General features: G+C 46.5%; 8 protein-coding genes across 8 annotated transcripts; 4 read left to right on the forward strand and 4 right to left on the reverse strand.

Moving 5' to 3' along the window:
- Nucleotides 1-161: 161 nt before the first annotated feature.
- On the reverse strand, nt 162-5181 carry SERLADRAFT_446303 (uncharacterized protein; the record flags this gene model as incomplete). Its single annotated transcript, XM_007315098.1, has 13 exons — nt 162-642; nt 664-1965; nt 2020-2118; nt 2183-2692; nt 2741-2893; nt 2945-3082; nt 3157-3611; nt 3665-3754; nt 3802-4118; nt 4176-4316; nt 4375-4507; nt 4564-4697; nt 4768-5181. 12 exons carry the CDS (start codon nt 5113-5115, stop codon nt 1898-1900), a joined length of 2586 nt encoding a protein of 861 aa, XP_007315160.1.
- An 86-nt stretch (nt 5182-5267) lies between these two features.
- On the forward strand, nt 5268-8010 carry SERLADRAFT_359988 (glycoside hydrolase family 85 protein; the record flags this gene model as incomplete). The annotated part of the gene is made up of 7 exons (XM_007315099.1): nt 5268-5489; nt 5630-5703; nt 5756-5839; nt 5893-6174; nt 6227-6332; nt 6385-6444; nt 6484-8010. The coding sequence occupies 7 exons, from the start codon at nt 5316-5318 to the stop codon at nt 7912-7914; spliced, it is 2211 nt and encodes a 736-aa protein (XP_007315161.1).
- Nucleotides 8011-8156: 146 nt separating this feature from the next.
- Nucleotides 8157-8850, reverse strand: SERLADRAFT_434845 (uncharacterized protein; the record flags this gene model as incomplete). Its single annotated transcript, XM_007315100.1, has 2 exons — nt 8157-8668; nt 8724-8850. 2 exons carry the CDS (start codon nt 8848-8850, stop codon nt 8157-8159), a joined length of 639 nt encoding a protein of 212 aa, XP_007315162.1.
- A 1715-nt stretch (nt 8851-10565) lies between these two features.
- On the forward strand, nt 10566-11507 carry SERLADRAFT_434846 (uncharacterized protein; the record flags this gene model as incomplete). The annotated part of the gene is made up of 5 exons (XM_007315101.1): nt 10566-10598; nt 10652-10880; nt 10949-11095; nt 11161-11310; nt 11365-11507. The coding sequence occupies 5 exons, from the start codon at nt 10566-10568 to the stop codon at nt 11505-11507; spliced, it is 702 nt and encodes a 233-aa protein (XP_007315163.1).
- Nucleotides 11508-11745: 238 nt separating this feature from the next.
- Nucleotides 11746-15794, reverse strand: SERLADRAFT_434847 (uncharacterized protein; the record flags this gene model as incomplete). Its single annotated transcript, XM_007315102.1, has 20 exons — nt 11746-11880; nt 11938-12046; nt 12109-12260; nt 12321-12483; nt 12546-12665; nt 12723-12859; nt 12943-13099; nt 13164-13301; nt 13351-13398; nt 13451-13536; nt 13597-13722; nt 13777-13830; nt 13882-14068; nt 14129-14248; nt 14299-14589; nt 14637-14816; nt 14872-15404; nt 15462-15490; nt 15553-15595; nt 15666-15794. 20 exons carry the CDS (start codon nt 15792-15794, stop codon nt 11746-11748), a joined length of 2937 nt encoding a protein of 978 aa, XP_007315164.1.
- Nucleotides 15795-16107: 313 nt separating this feature from the next.
- SERLADRAFT_459884 (uncharacterized protein) lies at nt 16108-18832 on the reverse strand (the record flags this gene model as incomplete). The annotated part of the gene is made up of 8 exons (XM_007315103.1): nt 16108-16563; nt 16615-16824; nt 16879-17019; nt 17071-17091; nt 17150-17714; nt 17770-18038; nt 18093-18173; nt 18533-18832. 8 exons carry the CDS (start codon nt 18630-18632, stop codon nt 16232-16234), a joined length of 1719 nt encoding a protein of 572 aa, XP_007315165.1.
- A 113-nt stretch (nt 18833-18945) lies between these two features.
- Nucleotides 18946-22184, forward strand: SERLADRAFT_446308 (uncharacterized protein; the record flags this gene model as incomplete). Its single annotated transcript, XM_007315104.1, has 13 exons — nt 18946-19101; nt 19131-19146; nt 19211-19308; nt 19339-19544; nt 19674-20089; nt 20141-20230; nt 20282-20435; nt 20497-20779; nt 20835-20977; nt 21025-21487; nt 21547-21679; nt 21704-21888; nt 21951-22184. The coding sequence occupies 13 exons, from the start codon at nt 19000-19002 to the stop codon at nt 22083-22085; spliced, it is 2424 nt and encodes an 807-aa protein (XP_007315166.1).
- Nucleotides 22185-22493: 309 nt separating this feature from the next.
- Nucleotides 22494-24798, forward strand: SERLADRAFT_434850 (uncharacterized protein; the record flags this gene model as incomplete). Its single annotated transcript, XM_007315105.1, has 12 exons — nt 22494-22886; nt 22951-22994; nt 23055-23136; nt 23187-23254; nt 23312-23326; nt 23410-23717; nt 23774-23832; nt 23886-23925; nt 23982-23992; nt 24049-24225; nt 24280-24573; nt 24646-24798. The coding sequence occupies 12 exons, from the start codon at nt 22494-22496 to the stop codon at nt 24796-24798; spliced, it is 1644 nt and encodes a 547-aa protein (XP_007315167.1).
- Nucleotides 24799-24856: the final 58 nt, after the last annotated feature.

Here is a 24856-nt window from a genome sequence, read left to right on the forward strand (position 1 = left end):
CGACCAAAAGATTGTTACTCTGTTGAAATACCGTCTTGGTCCTATCCTAACTGAACTGAAACGTAAATTTAAGCGCTTCACAAAGAAGGCTACTGTAAGTTTCATTGTGGCTAGAGGTTTGAGGATTGCTGACAAGCAATTATTTTTTGGCATGTTAGGAGGAGTATGACTTTGATATTCCGCAACCAGTCGCTACTCAAGTTGAGATCGTCACCACGCAAGTGTCTATAGAAGCTGGACCAAATGGGACCGTTGAGGTCACTGATCAACAACAGCAGCAGCAGCAAGTGATACAGGAAGGCGGAAATGGTCCCGTAAATGGGTCTGTGCCACACCCTGAGCCTCAAGTACCCGAACCTCAATTATACGACATGGATCTGGAGAGAATGCACATAGACCTCTACAAGGGTAAATACCTGACGCCGCAAGACTTTTTGGATGATATCGGCAAGATCGTACATAATGCAGGCGTCCGAATGAACGAGGATAATGATCGTTTATTCAAAGCTCAGGCAATGTACACTGCTGCACAAGTCAGTATACACGAATTTGACCCTCAACTGCGGCTCGAGTGTGATCGGATGGCCGCTCGTGAGCGGAAGCGTCGTGAGGAGAGGAGGAAGAATAAAGGCAAAGGCAAAGCTCCAGAGGATGCCCAAAATGCTTACGCTCCTGGGACAAGGCGAAGTGCACGTCATAATGGTCAACAGCTGGAAATGACTATTACGGATCCATTGCAGATCGAGAGAAAAATGAAGAGGCAGCGAAGCGAAGGTGCAGCAGGTTCTCCCATGTCTGGTGAAGAGAACGGAGAGGCGATTGAACGTCCAAGTTCCAAACGTCCAAAAGTTATACTCAGCGATGACGATGACGCAGACCCTATGGACATTATCGGTCCTGCTTCGAGCCAGAATAGATCATCAGTGGTGCGGTTTGCCAATGATGTTCAGTCTCGTGACCCTCCCGAACCGCCCGATGCTCATGCTAGTGCCAATGGTTATGTGAATCCTGAAAGCATGTCAGTCGACTTGCCACTTCGAAAGCCTGGGGGCTTTGATCCATTCTTGTTGAATCCCATGTCGCCATCGGAAGACAAGTTTCCAACTACCCAAACTACACCTTTCCAGAGTATGTGGGTCAGTGGAGAGCCAGAGGTTCCTAGCCAGGCACCACCCAATCCTTTTCAGCCCACACCAAATTATACCCTTCAGCCTCCACCAGGAAGCCCATCTCCACCGCAAAATACAGGTGAAGTGGCTTCACTTGTACCTCCGTCGACAGTCACCGAAGAACCAACATTACCGATGGAGATAGCCAGGTCACCCTCTCCACTTCCTGAATTCCATGTCGACGAGATTCTGGTATCCAAGCTCCAGATTGATCTTCGTATAAGGACGGAAAATCTTTCAATAGAGCAACTTGAACAGCTGCGTGCGACGTGTCTCGGTTGTATCTGGCGGCATAGGACGGAATGGGATCGTGATGATCTCGTACGAGAGGTCAAAGGTGTTGTAGATGAATTTCTTAACGACGTCTCTGTAGATGGTCTAGATTTGGATTCTTCTATTGGGGATGCATACTGATTGGTTCGTTCTCAGTGTAGACTATTTTGTTTATTTCGACTTTCTTGTACTGCATACTATACATCGTTTCATATATTGTAGTTTTTGTCTCGTGAATAACAATCATTGATTCTGAGCAAGATTAGTGCGACATGGCAAATCAGAACAATCATTCATAGTACGCGTAAATCACGAACAAACAATCAGGAGAATCAGAAGTAATCGACGGAGGAAGTCATCCTGGATTTCAAACTACTGAACCCTCTTGAAAAGTATACCTGGGAATCGGATATTCGCGGTACAAGCAGAGCAGATAGTGAAAAATGATATAGCTCTTAATACCTACGACCACCCCTTCCTCCAGGACCCTGATATGGGCCATAGTCTGGCGGTGGTCGACCACCTTCACCACGATCGTCAATATGCATGCTTGCAACAGCACCAATGTCTAACTTACTGGTACGTGGTACAGGAGGAGGAGATGGCCTTCGAGTGCTGCTTGGAATAACGGCATTCCGGAATAACATCATCAGATCGTCCGTTCTGAATACGGGGCCTGAAAAATGAATACAATTCAGGACAATTGCTAGAACAAGATTTGAAATTTTCATTACACTGACCATCAAAAGAGCTGGGAGTAGGCAACTGCCCCACAAACCACGACAGGACGGCAGGTAGCATAACACCCTTTTCATCCTCCCTATCTCTACGCGGCACTTCTCGCTCCTTTTCCCAAGCAGGACTTCCAAACCGGCGTCGTGGTGGTCCGTCAAATCTCTCACCACGTTCTCTATCTCTGGAAGCTGGCGACATGGGTCTGGGCCTTTTGCTCGGAGGTCCATAATCTCCTGGTGCCCTGGATTCATCTCGCCTTTTGAAATCCGGAGATGGGGCTCTTTTCGTATGTGCTATTAAAGTAGGCGTCGATACAGGAGGTGGAACAGCAGGTACTGTTGACGCAGATGCTATTGACAGCTGGGAATCCGTGCGTTTCTCGATAGAACTGGTCGAGCTGCCCGAACCCACTGCTCCTGATTGACGACCTACCACTGCGAAACCTAGATCACGAGCGGCGATGGCATCCGTTCCGAGATAGGTGTGGCGTTGTGCGAAGCGCTTGATCGGAGGGTCTATGGCGGGGTTAAACGGCTGTTTTTCTACAATGGCAATCACTATACCTGAAGGATAAACCTCTGCTATACGTTTCTCAAGCTTTTGTGCTGCCTCCAAATCACCATATTGATATTCATAACGAGCCCAGCGTTCCCAGAGGGGTCTCGCACGATCAGAGGAAAAGGTGGTGATAACACGTTCAAAAAGGGCACGTGCATCTATCAAAAAGGCGTAAGATCAACAGATAACGCTTGAGCAAGTTAACCAACTTTTGTCATCGTTGACTGATATCAAAAATCCAAGATATCTCAGAGCGAATTGGATTTCATCACCAAAAAGTTCCAAGCCTCTTTCAAATATTCGGCACGCCACCCCCAGTTCTTTGGTGCAATGATATTCCATCAAAGCTAACACAAATCAATCAATCAATCAGTGTCCAAACAAGTGAAAGGAATGAACCCGGGAATTCGTTTTGACATACCAGCAGCTTCGTAGACCTCCCATGGCGTCCACCGGTCTCGCCTCGCCTTACCAAAGACTGCACGGGAGGATTTCAAATCTTGAGCTCGTCGCGCAAATCGCATGTACATGATGTATACTAGACCATACTCTGTCCGTCGTTCAATGAGTTCTTTCACCTTCGGAGGCTTATCGTCCGAACTTTGAGTAGTAAACGACGAGTTGTTGGACTGCGTGCCGCCCTCAGCAAAAGCACCATTACTACCTGCATTCAGAGAGCTGGGTGTCGGTCCGTTGATGGGAACAGTAGTACCCGAAACATTAGACGAGAAAGAAGAATTGGCAGAGTTGGCACGTGTCTCCAGCTCCTCAAGTTCAGTACGAAGTACTTCGAGAAACTTATCAAAAATATTGTAAACCTCTTGAATGTTTTGGCGAGCCTCTTGTATCTCGGCGTAAGCAAAGTTCAGAAGAAAACTGTAAGGAATAATGGTCAATTAACCTCAAGCCCCGATAAGGAGAACCTTGACCTTGTAGGATTCGCGTCTATTCCTGCTTTTAGAATACTTACAGCCTCATCCTGCCTACCGACACTATTTGTCCAAACAAAGGCCATGTACCTGTAGAATGTTTAGTGGTGCAACACGCGATTGATTGGTGAGCTCACCATATTTCTCCATAATATCGCATTCGGATCACAGCCTTACGATACACACTTTGAATTCTGGTAACCTGTGTTTGCTTGTCTTTCTCTTCTAGTTCCAGAGGATTACTCTCTTCCCACTTCAGATAAGCTTTCCAAGAGCCTACCAGCGCCCTTTCTGCTGCATTAAAAGTCGGTTTCGGCGGAAGATATAGCGGTGGTCTGGAAGAGCCGGACGGAGGAGGAGGAGGAAACAAAGGACCCAAGTGACGCTGTAGCTGCCGAAGAACTGTGCGAGCTTGCATATACGACGGCGAAAGATCAGACATAAATTTTTTGGCCTGTAATGCCCGTCAGTTCCTGCCATCACTCAATTTTAGTATGGAAAATTTTCAGACCGTTATCTTATTAAGATTATTTTCAAAAGCTTCGAGTTCGGACCACAGCTTCTCTACGTTTTCTAGTGGGATTTGAACTGCCCGATGATAAACCTTGCGGAGTGCATCCATCTTCTGTTGTTCTTCCCAAGTTGTGCTGCACTAAAAATGTCAACATCAGGAAATGATCTCGCAAGGGGTGAACGTTCGGCGAGCGTACTTCTCCGGCCTTCAGAAATTGTATGTAATCGTTCCATATCTCACCACTGTCTTTATCTTGACCGACATGATTCAGAGCGAATTCGTAGGCTTTTCGGACGGCATCACGAGTGGCTGAAGAAGTGTTGACTCGCCTGATACAAGCGGTCAAACGGGTCTCTCTTATGGTTTGAATGCGCCTTGCACTAACCTGACGTAAGTAAGATAATACTTCCAAAGGTCGACTAAAGGCGATGTTCTCAAAAATCGCTTGAACAATGTTTCGGCGTATCCAAACGATCCTGGGCTCAAGAAATGGTTGATATAGGCGATTTGGGCAGACGACTTGGATGTACCGGCGAGAACGTTGAGAAAAGGTGAATGGTCGATGAGAATAAAGAGAAAAGCTGCACACCGTGTTCGGATAAGCTTCAAGAAGGGCTTCGTACGTTTCTTTTATCTGCTCAAGGTCGCCGTTGCTCTCAGCGAGGTTGACAAGTCTGTTCCATCCTTCTGGATCATGAGGATTGTCACGCAGCTGTGCTCGCATCAATTCCCATTCTGAAGGCGGTACTTGAGAGATGTCTTCTGCTTGTGGAGTTGGCTCGTGGCCATTTTGCGTGGTTGTTGTTGGAACGGGTTGAGCGTTTAGCTGGTTCAGCACATTCAGGATGTCTTCTGCTGGCTGGGTCTTGTCGCCGTTGGCATTCGGTGTGTTTTCGTCGGTTTCTGGGACTGCAAAGTCTTGTGGTGGCTCAGACATGGCTGTCTTCAGCAACGCATGAATTTCTAGCGTGATCCAGCGGAACAAGCAGCGAAAAGAAACGAATTTCCAGCGGTGCACTCCTTTTCCCACGCATATACCAGCCATCGCCGTCTCCATAATGATACCCGCGCCCCACTCCAGTACCAGCTGGCTCTTGTCTGCAGCGCTATCGCTAGTGAAAGTATCACAGGAGGGACATGCCTTTGAGAGGCTCTGGCCATACGCCAAATGTTGGCAACAAGGATCCCTATTTTGATACACTCGAGGAACTCGACGCCTGGGCGGCAGTACCAGCAAACACTTTGACAGACATCTTACCCTACCATTCTCGCACAGATGGCTCAGCGGACAGTAGAGGAAAACTATTGGTGAAGAGAAACGTGTCTAATTCTATGCTAAGTAATGCTGATGTGATGATCAAGGTGTGCCACGATTATAAAGTTAGTAGTGACTCGAATTCATCACCTCGTTTAGAATAGGCCTATGACTCGATATTGACACAGCTGCACAGGGAGGGTACACGGAAATCCCTTCGCGCCTGTGTTACACCTTCAATTTTTGGTCGTACTGTGACATATTTGTTTAGTAAGTCTTCTCAATCTATCGAGTCACATCTGCTCACGTGTTGTCGGCTCAGTTTCTCCCATCATCGAGTTACAGTTCCCCCATCTGGCTGGGTGACAGCTGCGCACCGGCAAGGTGTCAAGCTTCTTGGAACTTTGTACGCTTGATCACTCAATTGAGAATGATAGCGTCCTAATCACGCACATCCAGGATTTTTGAAGGCTCGGGCGAAGCAGATTGTTTGAGACTTGTTGTTGGTCTCCCTCAATGTAATACAGGACCTGTCGTGCAATCAGATTCAATCCCTGTGTCTGCCCACTATGCTCGCGTATTGGCGGATCTGGCCCGTCAACGTGGCTTTGATGGCTACTTGCTTAACTTTGAATGTCCTCTCAAAGGTGGCATTGAACAGGCCAGAGCCTTAGCCGCGTGGATCACCCTTTTGCGTTTTGAACTTGTATCGAAAGTGGGCTCGCATTCCCAAGTTGTATGGTGAGCCACTATCTGTCTTCATGCTCATGCATTGTAACCGCGTTTCCTGTAGGTATGATAGTGTTGTCATTAATGGTCAGCTGCGCTGGCAGGACAGGCTCAACAACTATAACCTACCTTTTTTCCTTTCTTCGGATGCCTTCTTCACAAATTATACAGTAAGTCCTCGGGTTATTCGCAATCACCGATGCATCTAACGCAACCTCCAAGTGGGCGCCTCAGTATCCTTCGCTCACCGCCCAATATTTCCTTAGCCTTGACCAGGCATTAGTCGGAAATGATCCCTCTCACAAAGGAAACACATCCCAGAAACCAAAATTCCTACAAGATATTTTCACTGGTGTTGACGTCTGGGGACGGGGATCACATGGCGGCGGCGGCTTTGGTTCCTACAGAGCCATTTCTCATATTGACCCCGAGTTTCTTGGGCTCAGCGTGGCTTTATTCGGTCAGGCGTGGACCTGGGAGAGTGAGCAAGATAAGCCGAATTGGACATGGGAACAATGGCTCCAATATGAAACCACTTTATGGGTTGGACCTGCAGATTCGACGGAGGTAGTCCCCGTGCCCGACATGCCCAAGAGACCAGGACAACCTGATTGCGAACACGGACCATTCCAGCCGATCTCATCTTACTTCCCTCGAGCTCCACCTCCGGATCCTGCTAACCTTGCGTTTTACACCTCTTTCTGCCCTGGGGTGGGTCGCGCGTGGTTCGTGAATGGAGTGAAGGTTTTGCAGACCCAGGATGGTTGGGCGGACATTGATAAACAATGTTCTCTGGGAGATCTGCTCTGGCCTCGCGCGATGCCAGCATGGGAAGGTGATAGCCGCACTGACGAAGTGCCTACCGCGTTGCCCAATCTATCCATGGAAGATGCTTGGAATGGAAGCAGCTCCCTGCGCCTTTCTATCTCCACTCCTGGCACTGAAGCGGATGACGCGTTTTTCAGGCTTATTTGGCTGCCCATCCAGTCCCTTCATATCACACCAAGCAAATCATATGAGGCCAACATCGTGTACAAGCTTGATGCTGGAGCTCAGGTTGACATCGACCTTGGTCTGTCTGTCAAACTTCTTTCCGAAACGGGTGAAGAAACTCTGGAAGTCAATCCTGCCTTCACAAGTCAGAGCGACCTTCAAGGAGGTTGGGCAAGGCAGATAATCCAGTTCACGCTTTCACAAGATAGCAGCAGCACGGTCACTGCTGTTGGCCTCGTTATAGGGTTTGCCACAGAAGATCCATCACAGCCTTGTAATTTCTCCGTTCATCTCGGGCAATTGGCAGTGTACCCCAGTCCTCCTGTTGACGTTTCACTTGGCAAACCTCAGATCCTGTGGTCTAAATTCCAGCGTTCTTCTAGTCCATCGTTGAGTGGTCAGCTAACTTGGGAAACTGCTACGTCATTTCCCCCTTTCACCAACATCAAACTCCCATCCGCTGATGACCCAAATCCAACATGGGTCCTAGCAGATACTAAACAAGATTTCTCCTTCCTCTATTTCAACATCTACGCTGCTGTATATCCAGCCGATGGTAGTACTCCTGATCCTGCAGCAGCAATTTTCATTGGGACTACTGGACTGGATGGCTATGCAAATAGCTTCTTCGTTAGTCTAGAAACCTTGCCGGCTGAAGTCCAGGCTGCAAAACGTGTAAGGTTTTACGTCCAGGGAGTGAACAATCGTGGAGAGGTATTATCTTGGACGCGATGTGCATATGTTGATATTTTGATCTAGAGGGCCTAAGATTAAGATGACATCACTAAAACCGTACTATTATTGAAGCTGTCTGTAGTGTAAAAATACAACATGGAAATTATAAACTAAAGGGACAACAAAAATTGTGTTGTAGGTCTACTACCTCACCAGATTATAAGTCTCAAATAGATGAATCGTGATGATAATACGCCACCACTTCATAGCGCTACAAGAAGTTAGTTTCAAAACAGCATATCGCTCTAGTACCACCTATAAAGTCACTACTGCCTGTAATCCTTCGGGGGCTTAGCATACCATCCAGAACGACGAGGCTGGTGATCAGTGAGGTTTCCAGGGTCTGCAGCGGGCGTGCCACGAACGTGCGCTGAGTGTCCGACAGGCTCGGGATGAAATACATCATGTGCGTTGGAACTACGACCAGTAAAGCCGCGGGGTTTAGTGGAACCTCCATCGGAATACCGAGCAAGCTCTGGAGATGATGCAGCATCGAGCGGTTTGTGAGGTTGAGGTTCTCTAGCGCGCTCATGTTGAGAACGCAGGCGAGGTTCGAGGCCGCTGGCGCAAATGGACGTTTGATCTACCACCTGAGAAGAGGTGGTATTTTCGAACAACGCTGGCGGACCTGATGATCCTGGGTATTCGAAGGGCGTAAACATTCCTGTGAGAATAGCCGCGACGCCACAAGCCAAGGAATGAACACTGAGCTCGTCGGCAGAATTGCAGACAATATAACATCTGGCGCAACGATGTACTGTGTTGTTGGATATGTCTTCTACGGGTAAAGGTTTAGCAAAACTTGAAAACCCAGTTTTAACGAATATGTCTACCGTTGTTGGCGGCTGAACCGTCATCTTGTCTGTCACTACGGGAAGCAGAATTGACGGGAAGGGTTGTGCGCCCGGGCATGTTGGGCGAGAACTGAGAACGCTGTGTACTGTTGTTTCGGTAAGACATGAGCGTTGTGATGCTGGAAGCTCTTTTCTGTAAGACTCGTTTATATAGTTGTCCTGAGCGCCGTTGTGGTTGTTCGACGTCATGCGGTACAAACGCGACGACTACATGATCTATCAGGAAACCAAAGCCAGTCCCAGCGCTTGTCAGGAATTTCCTGGTAAAACTCCAGTCGTGCGTAACGCTGACCAGTGCTCACGCACCTTACCTGAAGATATCCTAAAGTTGGCGTTTCACAGCGCCTAAATCAATTGGTTTTGTTTTGTTTGGTAAAGAAGGCCTGACCATACTTGTATTAGTAGCACATTTCACTGCTTGATTATTAGATGACCCATCATCCAGGTTAGGTTGGCTTGCGAGGACGCCTCGATCGATCGCAGTGCATTTAACGTTCCTTGGAGTGAATATCATTGTTTACCGGACTGATAAGGTGCATTCCTGTTTAGACAAATTACAAACAGAAGTCTGTTACATATTAACGCACGACTTTTTGACCCTACCCTCATGCGCCACCATGTGCTAAGCAGTGTTGCACACATTTAAAGACGCTGGACAGAGAATAGCATAGCTGCATGTTGGTTAGTGAAGGCGTTAGCATGGCTAGAGGCCATCCTATCGCCGTTAATGCAGGAGGTGAAATGAAACGCACTTGCAGTGTGGAATCGTGTAACATACCGTGCGCCGAAATATAGAATCGCTTGACATTGATTTCATTTGATTATCCGTGCGGAGGAACATTGCACCATACACGCTGTAGGTGATTGAGCCGACCTCCATGCTGCATTGTTTTGCGCACTGGCACTTGGTGACAGCGACAATAGATAATAGTATTAGACCCTGCGAGAAATCCGCTACTTGCTGGTAGCTCAGTATGCGTGTGCATGCAGCTATGGCTGTCAACGAGCAATACTAGCAACAAGAACTTTTGAGTAAACCAGTGCCAGTGGATTTCTGCGGTGTTTTAGTGTGGAAGAAAGCCGAGTGACCGCGGGTCTTTTAGTGTCTTTGTCCGTATATGGCAATCCAGAAAGAAAGCAATTGCAGGAACGCGAATGTGCCCTTCGACCCTTCTTGTACCGTGACTTGCTCTTCTCTTGACACTACGAGCATTCGCCGAAATCACTTGGTGCGACATACCAAAAGCACAGCGCTGACTGAAAGCCTACTATGGCTATGCTCCGGACCATAATTGGGAGTGAAAAGGTAAACAATGGGTCTAATATCGCATAACTATTCCTTTATGGGATGAGCCAAACCATCCCGTTCTAGGATATGACCGTAACATCATAATCACAGTAAGCCTATTCTTTGACTGTTGCAGATAATTTTGGCTGTTCCAGAGCTGCCACTTATCTTTCCCTTTGTGCGACAGGGAAATGCAATCCCACAAAGACTAGCAGTGAAGAATAGATAAAGACCAAACATGTATATTTTTACCTTTTGATTCTTTGTTCAATCTTGGAGCACACCGGTGAAAGTTTTCCATTTGCATCTCTGGTGTTAGACTGTTGCAACTTGCTATTTTGGCAATTGCTCGTAGTGTGAATATCGCTGAATGCAACTCAAAAGTACTGCAGTAAAACAGGCCCTTTTCTTGACACACTGCTTTACTGATGCACACTGGAGTCAAGAGACCCTCCCAAACCGCTGCAAGCCCCGGCGCGAGTTCCAGTAGTCACCATTATGATGATACTTTCTCACAGAAGAAAACGAAGACAATGCACGTTGCCAGTGAGGAACAAGAAGACGTAGTGCGCCTTACTCAGAGCAAACTTTGTTTTCATCGTAACTGACTGACTTTAAGATCATGGATGAGTGGCAGAGATCGCAAGCTTATATCTGGCAACTGGAAGAACGGGTCCGTCTGCTAGAGGAGGAAAACCAACAACTCAATAACGATCTTACGAAGTTCAGACTCCTCCCTTTCCCTTATGATTCCATGGACGATGATTCTGTAGGGCCTAAATATCTCAATCTCACAAGTCAAATAAAGGACCTCCACACTCAAAATTTGGTGAAAGCTCTAAGCGAAGGTGCGTACATTTTGACTGCTTGGCTAAGGCCAGCCATATTATGTGACTGGATATGTTCAATACTATAGCAATGAGCAAAGCCACATTGCACTCCCGAGAAGTCAAAATAGGTTCCACTCTGCGAAGTCTTAGACCTCCACCATCAGAACACCCGCAGTGCGATGTTCATGTGGCTAATCCTGACATCATTACACAGCCCACACCCCCAGTTAAGGGTGAGCTTCAAAACGTTTCCTTGCTCCGGCGTACATATTTAATCGCTTCCTAACATGTCATTTAGCTCGTTCATATACCTCGAAACAGTCACTAGCCACTAGTCGGTGTGCCCCATTATCACTCTCGGACATAAGGCAGGACGTCCAAAGTGCAAGAGAAAATTTGACCACTATAGGAATTAGTATTCATCGAGCAAAAGCCTTTCTTAAAGATGGTAAACGTTCTCATAATACGTATTAAGAACGTGCTGAACTCATTTCGTATTCAGTTCGGGAAGATGCGGAAGTATCATCTAAAGCAGATGCTGATGTGCTTGAGGCACTGACAGCTGAACAAGAGGGGCACAGGTCGACGAAGGTCAAGCTTCAGGCATTACGACAAACGCTACGTTCGGCGATGGAACAAGACTAATCTTTGACGCAGTTTACTTCTTTGCAACTGATCTATGGTTGGCCTTGAACGCAGTGAGAGCCACGCTTCACCCTAATAAAATTTAGACGATGAATTAAAATTGTTGCTCGATATTCACATCAGTTTAGTTCACAGAAAACAGCTTAGACACACTGGCTTGGCAGTAGTAGGTTCACGAACGTAAAGCAAGAATGAAGTACAAAAAAATCTAAATACGTATATTAATATTTGAGATATCTCACTTTGCCTTTGTATAAGCTTTGCCCTTCTTCTTGGCTTTGGCCTCCTTGATCAGCTTATCACCTTTGAAATCGCCCACGTCTTTCACCTTCTTCTCATCGTCTGAAGCTTCCTCAGGAACGTCGTCGGCGAGCTGCAGGTCGTTTATTCATCAGCTTGACATGTACTTGATTGTATGAAAATGACTCACATCAAACGCCTCTTCAAGATCAGGAGCTGGGCCACCTGCAAGTTTCTTTGGAACTTTGCCCAAATCTTGCGCTTTATGAAATGGTATTGGATGTTCGCCTGCGTTGTACCTGTGGATATGGGAGTGTTAATAAATATCCTAAGCAGAAGAATGATTAAAACATTGACGAACTTTCTGGTAAATGATGTCTTGGTAGCGGCAGATATTTTCTTGAGAACAGCGTCATCTTTGTTTTGGTCGACACCTAGTTCGACTACAGTGTCCCAGTCTTCCTTTGACAGATAATATTCATCCATGCGTTCTATTACTTCGTCCACAGCGCTCTGGAGGCCAGGGGGAAAAGGTAAACAAACCATTCTAGAACGTAAGCACAGAGTACTCACAGTTCCTTCGTCTACTAGCGGCTTGACAATATGAGGAAACAACGCAGGAAGGTACGACTGTCGGATCTCGGCTTTATCTCCTGAGACTTTGAGTCGCATTCGAATTTGCACATCTCCTAGTTGACGATTCAATTTGTTTTGCTTAGAATTTTGACCCAGCCACCTGTTGGTCAAAGAGATCGATAAGAATACAGGATAGCGATAAGTCAAAACTCCTATACATACTGAGGGAAAGACATAGCGTTCGGTCCGCCATATCCGCCACCTGCACCATATAAAAAGGATGCTGGTCGAACCGTCGAGCATACTGCATGCAGAGGCATCAGCGACCAGTGTTGCTCTGGGCTGGTTTCAATATGTGTGAGCGACATAATTAGGCAGACGAAAGGTGCCATCCCCTACCCATGAATTAAAGCATCTACCAAGTCTGCATCAGATATTGATGAGGCCGCCTTGTCCATCAGCTCAAGCTGTTTCAGAACTTTTTGGGGTCCTTCAAGGCTTCTCAATCTTGCAGGCTGCGTCTTCAGATAATTTTCCTGACAGACGACGCAACATAAATATGCGGTATAGATAATGCATTCGATGGACAAATGATGGTGTTCTCAGAAACGAGACTTACCTGTATGAAGAGTGGTACAAAAGAATGATCATGGAAGTAGAGTTCCATCTTGTCGCCAAGAGTTTCGCGACTAGTGCTCGAGAACATATAAGGACCCAGCATTTTATATGTTACATCGAAGGGTGTTAAGATTGTGTACTTTTCATTAGTCTTGGCCCTGATAGCATAAACAGCAATTGGATATAATCAGAAGTGATTCACTAGTCAGAGGAGATACATACAAATCCTTGCCTTCGTCAAAAGACATTGTATCACTTGATAATTTCCATGTGGAGAGCATGTTAAGAACCTGCCGAATGTCAGATTGTGCTCCCGTTATCAGCTGATCGATGACGTTGGCGGGCAGTTTCATTTTTTCTCTGAACGAAGAAATAAGAAGAGGCGTAATACCTCACAAAGAGGACATACTTGAATGCAATGGTCAACATCCTTGATCGAACGGCAGTAGCTTCGGGTCTGTAGAAGGGTCTTAAGTATGTTGACACTAAACGTAGTATAGACAACACACTTGCGGAAGGGAAGATTAAAGGTGGTAGCCAACAGAGGTTTAAGCTTCTGAGCATTTCGATCATTGGCAATGCATATGATAGGAATCTAATTTGTCGAAAATAATTTATGAACAACCCAAATGACGAATAACAAAAGAAGACCAACTTTACTCTTCTTTATCAAAGCGTTAAGAGCGCCGACACCACCTCTGTCACCTGCGGACATCCCATCAACCTCATCCATAATAAGGCAGGTCTTGTCGGTGATGGCCACCCCCACTGCGTTTATGCTCTAAAGAAATTTTTAGTTTTACATTTACCGTGTCCAAAACGAGTTGCAGCATACGCTATTTCCACCCATCCAACCGTCTAGGGATGTGTTATTGATATTCATTCCACTCTGTAAAGGTATGTGTTTAAAATTCATACAGGAGAACAGCCTGCTGCTCACCTCAACTAGCTTCTTGCTTCTCGCGTCACTTGCATTCAACTCGATTGGAGTGAAGCCCTCGAGCTTTGCGCATAGATGTGCACTAGTTGTCTTACCTATCCCAGGTGACCCCGTTACCATTACAGCACGAAATATATTCATGCCATTCTTTCCAGGTTTTTTGAAACCCGATTTCAGGTTATTTGACCTAGAAACTCCACACATGAGGAAAAATGGATTTCCGAAAAACGGGTCGGTGAGCACATACCAATCGTGTAACCACAGCTGAAGTTTCTCGACCTGCCCTTTGTTTCCACATATTTCCTTCAAAGATTGAGGGGCATACTTGGTCGTCCACAGCTGAGATGATACGTCCACTGGCTTGGAGCTATTATGATACCTCAGTACCACAAACAATATGTATATAGACATACTAACCCTCCAGAATGCTTCGAGTCATTTTTCATCGCTTGTTTCTCCCGATTTTCCAGTTCTTTTGCCGCTTTCCGTATAACGTCCTGCTCTTTCTCCATTTTCTTCTTCGTCTTTTCATCGTAACCAACACCATTCGGGCCGCCTGGTCCCTCTCGTGTGGCAATAAGATTCAAAAATTCATCTTCCGAGAGTGATTTCAGTCCATGTTTCTTTATAGCACTCAGTTTGCTAGGACCAGCATTATCTCCTAGAATAACAAAAGACGTCTTTGACGATGGCTGACCAGTCACACGACTAGTGAACGAATGAACTATGAGTAAACGATGCAAGTAGGGAGGAACCTAACTTGCCCTCCGAAGCGCTTTGCGAGATCTACAGCCTCATCTCGGGAGAAACTACTTAGCTCACCAGTAAAGACGAAGGAAAGGCCAGCGAGACAATCCATTGACTTCGGTTCAGGAACCTCCTTCGACCCATGCGCAACAGGGCCCGCCAGCTTTGCTGCCTTTGCAGCAGCCCAACTGGATAAATATTAGACTGTAGACATATAAGACTACGTAGGAGGTATGTGCGTACTTGAATGACTTCGTCGGAGCATTAGCATCTTTCTTAGGCTCTGCTTCACTCTTGACCGGTTCCACATCTCTCTCTTTCTTGGTGTTCTCTGGTTTTGTTCTTGTTCTTTCAGAGGTCGCATTCTTCTCCTTAGCCTTACTTTTTCCTTTCTTTGCCACTACAACTACTTCATCCTCGTCTCCCTCCACATACGGGTCATCGTCTTCACTCTCGCTAGACGTCATCGCGAAATCTTCGTCCATTACCACCTTTTTGCGAGTTGTTCTACTACTGCCTTTATTTGACACAGCTGTCTTTTTCTTCCCATTAGAGATAGGGGTGCTAGGAGAAGGTTTCGATGACGCTTTCGTAGTAACTGCAGTTTTCTTCTTCGGAGGACCTACTTTCATAACTGGCTCTTCGTCTTCGTCGCTAGAAGATTGGATGGCAGCTTTTTTACGCTTAAGATGAGATATCCTCGATGGTTGGCGTGGTGCTTCATCTTCATCACTGTCTACGACCATGACACGCTCCGACTTCGGTTTGGGAGCAACCTGTGAACATCGAAGCCTTATAAGCACAGTACGGTAAATTGGAGATAAATTACTCACCGGTTTCGCAGGTTCGCTATCGTCATCGCCTTTAATGCAAACGTGTGAGCTGATGACTGAATAGTGGGCAAAATGAAGGCGTTTAACACACTTATCTCGATAGGTTTTGGTTTGGTCGGGTTGCTTTCTTGCTTCTACACATGCAGTCCAGGATAAAAAGGTTATGCCACTGAGGATATCGTTATTAATACGAAGATTACGAACCTGGCTTTGGGTATTTTGTTGGCTAGGGCCGGACGGTGTTTGGCTACTGTTCCCGCCACCTCCAAAGAATGTTCTTATATCCTTTCCCGACGTCTTCTTTACCACTGGAGATTTCTTAGCGGGGGGCATTGATATGATAGTGGTACCAACAATAGTGATGGCAGGTGAGCGAGCAACGTTAGAACGTTCACAACTCGAAAGGAGGTCTTCATGTCATAATGTCACCAACTGTCACAAATTGCGCGTCGCGTTATGTCACGTTCCTATACCGCGTCACACGTCCTCCTCACTACTAGTAATGTACTTGTCATCTGTTCATATCATCCGTATGTTTCTGCAGTCAATACAATAGACTAGATGCATGAGATACGGTATAACCGGACAGCACAGTCTGAGGTGACTTGGGATGTAATGCCGGATTAGACCTCACATGCATGGCCTTACACAAGTCGCAGTTGCTCCTAAACAAAGATGACAAAATCCTCTATATAAAAATAAAATTCTAACACTGGCTGTAGATAAACGCTGCATAGGAAGAATAACCGTATTTCCAACCGAGCCTGACTCTAATCTTCCGCGTCTTCCCAAACTACTTCAGGTGATCTGCCCTTAACAGCCATGCCTGCCTTCTGACGGTCCCTCCACCCAGCCCACACACTGAGAATCAATGCGAATAAGCATGCTGCGACAGTCATATTGAGACTGGTCACGTAGCAATCTCGACCATCGAAGCACTGGTGATCTGAAGGCAGTTCGCGTCGAACAATAGATGCAACGCGTGAAGTGAGGGTATCGTGCGGAGCGTGAGCATCTAAATTTCGGCCGAACGCCAGAGAAAATAGATTGCCTCCTACTAACGGCGATAGTGATACATAACCCCAGTTCTCAGAAAGGTGAGCTTTAAAGTGCCATCAGTGAAGCCTAGGTATCATAAAACAAAACTACATACCCAGACCAAACCACTCTATGACTATGGTAGGACAAAGGCCAAAGAGGCTTCCATACGCAACCCCAAGCAAAGCACTCGCTCTCCAAAGGTGGGCAACGTCGAAGACGTTTATGGCGGCTATCTGGGAAATGACGAAGAGCGTTGATACTATGAAAAGACAGTAGCTTCGTGGAAGACCGAGCCGACCCTTGGTGAAGTCAGATATAAGACCTTTCATTTGTCGCGTCAACAAAATATCAGCACCATGAGTAAAACGCACTGTACCTATCAAAACGCGTCCAAGGAAGTTACCGATACTGATCGTCGAAACCTGAGCTGCTTGCCAACGGGATGCTTCCACCTCGTCGTATGACGGGCTACCTTCTGCATAAAGAGCTTGAGAAATCGACCCAACGTTGTTGATATCTAGATCTGTTGTCAGCTCTCCTGATTTTCATGTGAGAAAGCAAAACATACACATAATGCCCGTCCCGCTCACTAGATCAGAAGAAGTCAGAGGAACGAATTGATCCGACAATACAATTTTGAGACTTACGCAACGACATGATAGTGAAGATAAGCCAGAAATCCGCTGTCATCCACAGCTGTTTGCCGTAAATATTCGGAAAACTATCGCCCGAAACCAAGTCTCGGATAGATCTGTGGGCTGAACCACGAGAATCACGGCGCCGAGCGCTTACTGAGCTGTTACCGCTCATCTCCACCGCATCAGATGTCTGAGGCGCAAGATATCCGGAAGCGACAGATTCATCATACTCATGTCGAGGCAGTAAGGAGTTGTCCTCGACATTATGTGCCTGCGTCAGGAGACGAGTCTGGCTATCGTTATTCCCTGAGAAGACCGGGGAAGACTCCACATTAGGCACTGGACGGTAACCATGTTCATTTGTCCCATCCTCCAGACTTGAAACTTTCTCGGATGAAGGAAGGGGTATAGGCCGCACGATGAAAAAACCTATTACCATAGGTAATGCCGTTCCAAAAGCGAGAACCAACAGGAATGAAGATGTGTCACCAGGAAACGCAGTATTGGCGATGGTGGAGAAATAAAAGGCGGAGAGGCCAAATCCTGAAAGCACTAATCCTGTTGTCGACGCACGCTAAAAACATTTTTAAAACCTGGGTTCACAAGAGCTACATATAAGATAAACTTACAGCTTTATCCGGAAAACTCTTTGCTGTCGTATTGATAGCACTAGCCAACCCAGCATTCCCCCCAAGTCCCGTCATGAAGCCACAGACGACCAGTATAATGATACTGAAAATAGATATCGAGATGTCATTGGAGGGCACTCCAACATCGAATACTCTTTTTATTCCGATGTATCCCATCAAAAGAAAGCCAAAGGCTCCGATGAGAGGTATACGTGGCCCTCTTCCATCAACGATTCTGCCCCAAATAGGTCCGCTGCTATATACACCCACTTCTCCGAGTTCAATAAAGATCCTAACAAGAGATAATAAGATGAACCACATACTATTCCCAGCTAGACCAATAACATTAAGCTGTGTGTGGGATAAATGTAAACGAGCGCCAAGTTGAGGAGCATATGCTGAAGAATATGATAAAGTCAGTCAGATATAGGGCGAAGTTTATGACAGCAAAAGAAGTTATTCTAGAGTTACGGCCATGTGCGGGAGGCCTTATCAGTAGTGCATGCCTATACGTGTAGCAGCACTGTAACTCAACCCGTCGGTATGTATGGGGTTGGAATACAAATTATCCATCTCTGGAGCTAATCTACGGGTACCATCAAGAGACAGCTTCCAGATATGCACACCAAAAACATGGTGAATGTGAAGTTGGGCACTGCAATGCTGTTATATCCGCTCTGAGTCACTCACCAGAATATATCTGCAGGTGGAAGCACGAGGTTCAGTGAAGGTCATCACGCCGGCGCGCTTAGTTTGATACGACATACATAGTTCGTACCAGAGCTCAACGCGACCAAGACAGAACCCAGCAATGTGATTATCCTGCTCGTGCTAAGGAGAGCAGGTGGGTGGGTGGTCGCCATTGATCCGGCTGTGATCTGGCGAGAGCGGCGAAGCTTGGTCTAGAAGTATAATTGAGATAGGGCTCGATAGGCTGTAGGAAATGAGATGGTTGTTGCCAGAGATGTTGCTGGTGGGATACGGGCGTTGTACTGCGATGTTTTTTGGATGCCCGTTCCGAACAGCATGCACGATAACTTTAGCTTCCTAGCATACCCGCTGTAAGATTGCAAACATAGGTACAACCCTAACCCTTAATTCGGGCTAATTTGTCACGGGACCGCTGACCGTATGACTCTTACTGATCACCCTTTCCGCTACACCGTGACCCATTCCAAGATCTGACTTGGCTTTGTACGATTACAGTAAAGAAAACATCAAGCTGGTACCATGCCGCCGCGGCTGAACAAACGACAGCAGCGCGAACAGGAGGAGTTGCTGGCTCTGGGAAAGACCCCTGATGTTGGTGGCGGGACGAGTGAGGATGAGGAAGTAACCGCACCCATTATTGCTACTGCAAGTCCGGGTTTCGCAGCAGTGAGTCAAGCCGAGCTCCAGTTGCGGATGAAATTGTAACGATAACTCTAGCTTTTTTCCCCAGAAGATGAAATAGATCAACTTGATGACAGCGAGAATGAAAACTCCTCTCTACCAACAAAGGCTCGAAAGGCTCGCAAATTATTTTATATCACTACCAGAGTTAAGTCTTAACCCATGTTCTGGATCCAGCCAAAGAAAAAGAAGAAGAAAGCCAAAGCGGCTGCTACACCTGATCCTGTGACCACAGAACAGGACTCAAAGGGATCTGAATCGCCAAGAACGTCACAGGCAAGCAATGCGAATCCTAAAACGACCCCCAAAAAAGCCAAAGCAAAGGCGAAAAAGAATGATGATAAAGATGATCTAGATCAGGCGCTCGCTGAGCTCTCTGTCAAGTAAGTGACCTTCTGTTACATTGCAGACAAGCGAATAGGGGACAACCAAGCAACCCCACCGAACGCTCTATTCCCTGACAGTTTGTAACCCCTTGTGAATAAATGGTAACCTCTTTCATTTAATGACAGATACCCTGAGCTGAAGAAGATAGCATCGTCGCCATCATCATCGTCTGACTTTTCTCATCACCAATCTCTTGCGTCTCTCTTAGCTGTGTCACTATCCCATCTTGACAGTGAAGCCGAATTGCGCAAGTTCTTTGGATCGAAAGTCGTAATCGCTGCAAAATCCGGTTCATCCGGCACTACCGGCACATCTCGAAGGCAAGCAGGAACACAACGCTCGCAGCTAACTCGACCTCAGTCATCTTGGTGGCCGGCAAAGCTACGTGAGGGTCTGACACTCAGGCCATTGACCGAAGATGAATTAGAAAAACAAGATCGCTTCGGTTCTCACGCTTCCGGAGATAAGTACTGGACAGTAGAATACAGTAAGAAATATAAAAGTGTTACAATGGCGTTCATGCAGGCGGTGATGGCTGGAGGTGAGTTATTTGCAGTGCGTTTATTTATGCCTGTATTCACACGTGAAGCAGATCCCAGCGCATTTACCCCTATCTTAAAAAAACTACCATGGCACGCAGATACACTCTTACAACTGTCTGAAGTATATAGACATCAAGAAGGTATGAGACATCCATTTATTCAGAGTATATTTGCGAAATGTGATGTGTCAGATTACAGCCAGGCTGTAGACTTTGTTGAATGCGCGCTATTCACATACGAACGTTCTTTTGTTGGTGCATTCAGCTTTTCTACTGGAGTCAATCGACTGGATTTCGACCGCGTAGAGAACCGTCCATTTTTCTTAGCGCTTCACCGTCAGGCAACGTTCGTCTCTCATGCTTTCAAACATTTTCTGCGGTATTAATTAAAACTTTCTAAATTTTAGTGACTTACAGCGCAGAGGTTGTGTTCGAACGGCATTTGAATTTGCTCGTCTGCTATATTCACTTGATCCATGGTCAGACCCACATGGTGCCCTCTTTCATTTAGATTACTTGGCTATCAAATCTGGCATGAGCCACTGGTTATTGGATATATGGAATGAGTTCCATAGCAGGTCACGCGGAAAGGAGACCCGGTCTAACTATTCAAACCCAAGCAACTTGCCCGGGTGGGCTTTTGCTAGGGCATTAGCTATTCGAATGAGAGAAGAATCAGGAAAGGAGAAGGTAAGTTACATCATATCTAGACTATTAGCTAAGGAGTTCACCACGATATGGATAGTCACCTGGGGACAGCACAGATGCTCTGAAGCAGGCGATACTGGGATTCCCCTCCGTTGTCGTACTTTTAGCCGACAAGGCTGATATAACACTGTCGTCGGAGATCAGGAGCCAGAAGGCATTCAAAATTCATACTGATGCTAGGTAAACTTGCATTTTATGGGCATGTACAACCAACTGACTTTGCACAGCGGCCTTTCACCGGCGGAAGCTGTGCTTCACGCACTTTCACATCTTTATGCTCAAAGGTCGGCTTCTTTGTGGAAGCCTACCAAATACGCAAGCTGGTTTGCGAGTACTGTAGCGGCGGTACTTCCCACCTTGTCCTCGCAACGATCCAGTCCCTCGAGAGACAAACTCCTAGAGTTGTATAGCTCACCAGATGCAAGATATCCAGTTTATCGCCATCTGCTCGTACTTGAATCAAGCTGCAGGAGTCTTTTCCCCTTCATCCCTCGCGAGGTTCTTAACATAAAACAGCTAGCTTGCGATCCTCTCCCGCCATTAACATCTATCACTGAGTACAACGAAGAGTTCTTCAAGGGTTCTGAAGACGTATTCGCAATCCGACCTCGGACAAGGAGAAATCGGGTTGCAGACCAACGTGCGTTGGAAAGGTTTCTACCTGATCCTGCTTTCCGTGCGCAGCTGCAGGTATGGTCATTTGCAAATTCAATCACGATGTTTCGAGCTGAGAATGGTCATTGTTTGAGGGTTTCTTTGACGCTCATCCCCGGTTTGCTGAAAGATTCCCGGAGGGGATTGTCCAATTTGTTCAGATGTTAGGTAATCTTCCTGATGGAGTTCTCGAGGATATGATGGCAGCCGAAGCTATGGGTGAGGGTGGCGCATGGGCTGGCGGTATGCCAGGACAACTGCCAGGGGACGAAGTCAACGTTTTTCTCCCTGGGATCGATGGCATAGACGTAGATGCAGAGGACCCGCTTCAAGGCGACGCTCATGCCGAGTACATGCATGAAGACGACGGCGATATTGAAGATGAACCTGACGATGAGGATGGCGATGACGAAGATGACGAAGAAACTGATATTGCCGTGAGGCCCACGTCCCATTTGTCTGAAATCGGCATACTGATTCTTTGCTTTTGTTTCTGTAGCCGTTGCCTGTGCGTGTGATAAGAAACTTGATGAATCGATTTTGGGGAATTTCTGGGCATGCCGGTAATGATGACGAGTCTTCGGAAGAGAGTGGTGGAGAGATGCCAGGTGCCGGCGCAGACGACGTGGACTGAGCGCTAGTACCCGTGGCTTTCCAGATCTTACACAAAAAAATATGACACTTTATTCAATTGTTTTTGAGATTATACTGATATCGTATGTTAATGTCTTCACTGGGTTAGTACAATGAGGACGATGTCCCAGCAGTGCCAATCGGTGTTGGGCAGGTATTGAGAGGTATTTTGTATAGAATGGCTACCCCGGACATTTCCGTGCCGCACAGTATCATCCGGCAACGCGAGGCGTATCGTGGATCATGCAACTATGGAAAACCCCACATCAGATTCTGTTGCTGTTCTTTTTATGGCCACTTTAGACATAACGTGCCAGCTGCGACTTGTGAAACTGCGGGATTTATCTTGGGATATAAATGTCCGGTGTCCAGATGAAGTCTGTAGACCTTTCATACTGCAGACTGCACCATGTTCGAATCTATATTGAATCGAGTTAATGCCAATATTGGGGATCTAAACGTTCGTTCCATCCGGACACTCGATGTTGCAGTCGTCTCTGTGACCGTATGGGCTTTACTCAAGTTGATCAAGGCAACGCGACGATCAAGGAATACGCAATTAAATGGGCCACCTAACGAAAGCTTCTTTTTTGGTCTCGGAAAAGTGTTGGACAAAGCCCCTGATGGAGGACAGGTGTACGAACGATGGGCGGAAGAGTACGGTGTGGCCTACAAAGTTCCATCTGCGCTTGGGAAATCACGGATTGTCCTGTGCGACCCGAAGGCCATTGCACACTTCTTCTCAAAGGAGACCTTCACATATGTCCTCACACCAGTGAGCAAGCTTGCGATCGAAAGTATAGTGAGTCCAGATGAAAAAAAATGATTAACTTGGCTCGTCACTCATCGCATTTGCAAATCGACAGGCCGGGAGGGGGCTATTATGGGCCCATGGCGAAAGCCACAGGAGGTCAGTATAAATCATTATCTGTATACCAGAGAAGGTATCTTGACGTTACTTTTTATCAAGGCAACGAAAGGCATTGACTCCTGCGTTCAGCAATGCCGCTATCAGGAGGCTTACCGCAGTTTTCTACGATTCTGCGTACAAGGTAACTACACCATTAATATCACTCGATTAATTCATCATGTCAGAAATCAGGCCAAAGCTGCATGGGAAGCGCTTCTAGAATCAAACCCAGATGGTGCCATCATTGAAGTTCAGAACTGGTAAGCTTTTTGTCCATGAATGTGGGCTCATCCGCTGAAAACGAAGACAACTTTAAGGATGAACCATATTTCGTAAGTACTCGCCTGGCTCGAGTCGAACCTGCAAAACACTCATGTTTGGGACGTGAAATATAAATTCCCTTACAATTTAACAGGCTCGATAGCATTGGAATTGCGGGCTTCTCACACGACTTTGCTTCGCTGGAAGGCAAATCCTCTACTGTTGTTGACGTTTTTGAAGAATTGGGCAGTGCCAAACCGTCAATTCTATTCCCCATTTTCATCATGCTTGCCCCTGTTTTCCCTTGGCTCATCAAGATACCTAATTCGCGTATTAAGCTAATGCGAAAACTCCACCATTCTAGCAGTGAGATATCGAAAGTGCTGTTGAATCGTACTCGGGAAGAACTGCATGGAGACGCCAAAGAAATACATGAAGACAAGTCTGTCATTGGATTATTAAGTACGTCGTGCTCTGTATTTGTTCAAGAGCCTTTTATTGATTTAGTCACGGCATAGTCAAGCATGAGGATGAAAACGCAGAGATTCATATAACACAGGAAGAAGTCATGGCCCAGGTACTGTTTGTACAATTATAATTTAGTGTTGAAGAATAACCAGTCCGCTGTAGATGAATGTTTTGCTTATTGCCGGCTACGAAACAACTTCCGGTACGTTCTACCGTCATGATTTATATCTGTGCCAGCTAATCATACGACTTATCAAGTCAGCTTAACGGTAAGCATTCCACGACACCATCAACGATACCATGCCTTGAAGATGAGCATTTTTAGTGGGCGTTGATCGAGTTGTCTTACGATCAAGAAAGGCAAACAAGACTGAGAGAAGAACTACTTAAATTCTCCACCGATCCTTCCTGGGATCAACTAAATAGCAACTTACCCTACCTGGATGCGGTAGTTCATGAAGTCCTCCGTCTCCGTCCTCCGCTACCGGACTTGACACGCATCGTAGGTGTAGCGGTTCACAAATAGCTGATACCACACTAATACATGTATTTCCAGGCAACCGAAGATGATGTGATTCCGCTCAGTGTTCCTGTCCAGACTACATCTGGCGAAACTGTCGATCACCTCACAATCACTAAGGACACTTTGGTCACTGTTCCCATTCGTTGCATGAATCGCTCCACCGATGTTTGGGGACCTGATGCTAAAGAATTTAATCCAGAGAGGTGGCTAGACGAGGATGGAATCCCTAGCAAGGCAAAGGATATCCAAGGCCACCGCCATCTGCTTACCTTCTCAGACGGACCCAGGACATGCCTCGGAAAGGGTTTTGCACTTGCAGAATTCAAGGTGAGGCTATGTGCTTGCTTTATCTCCAGAATACGGGTAGCTTATATTTATATTTTACTTGGTATTTCTCAGGCTGTTTTATCTGTGCTCGTAAGAAACTTTACATTTGAGATGCGGGATGGGCCGGATACGAAGGTCGAGCTTGCAAGGGGATTTTTTCGTCGTCCTACGATTGTCGGTGGGGAGGGATGTCGGGTACCCCTTCGAGTTCGCCGAGTGGAGTAGTGTAATTCGAAAGACGGCGAAATCTGGCCAGCTGACACATATGTACGCAATACCATTC

The sequence above is a fragment of the Serpula lacrymans genome, assembly GCF_000218685.1.
Source record: "Serpula lacrymans var. lacrymans S7.9 unplaced genomic scaffold SERLAscaffold_4, whole genome shotgun sequence".
Lineage (NCBI taxonomy): Eukaryota > Fungi > Basidiomycota > Agaricomycetes > Boletales > Serpulaceae > Serpula > Serpula lacrymans.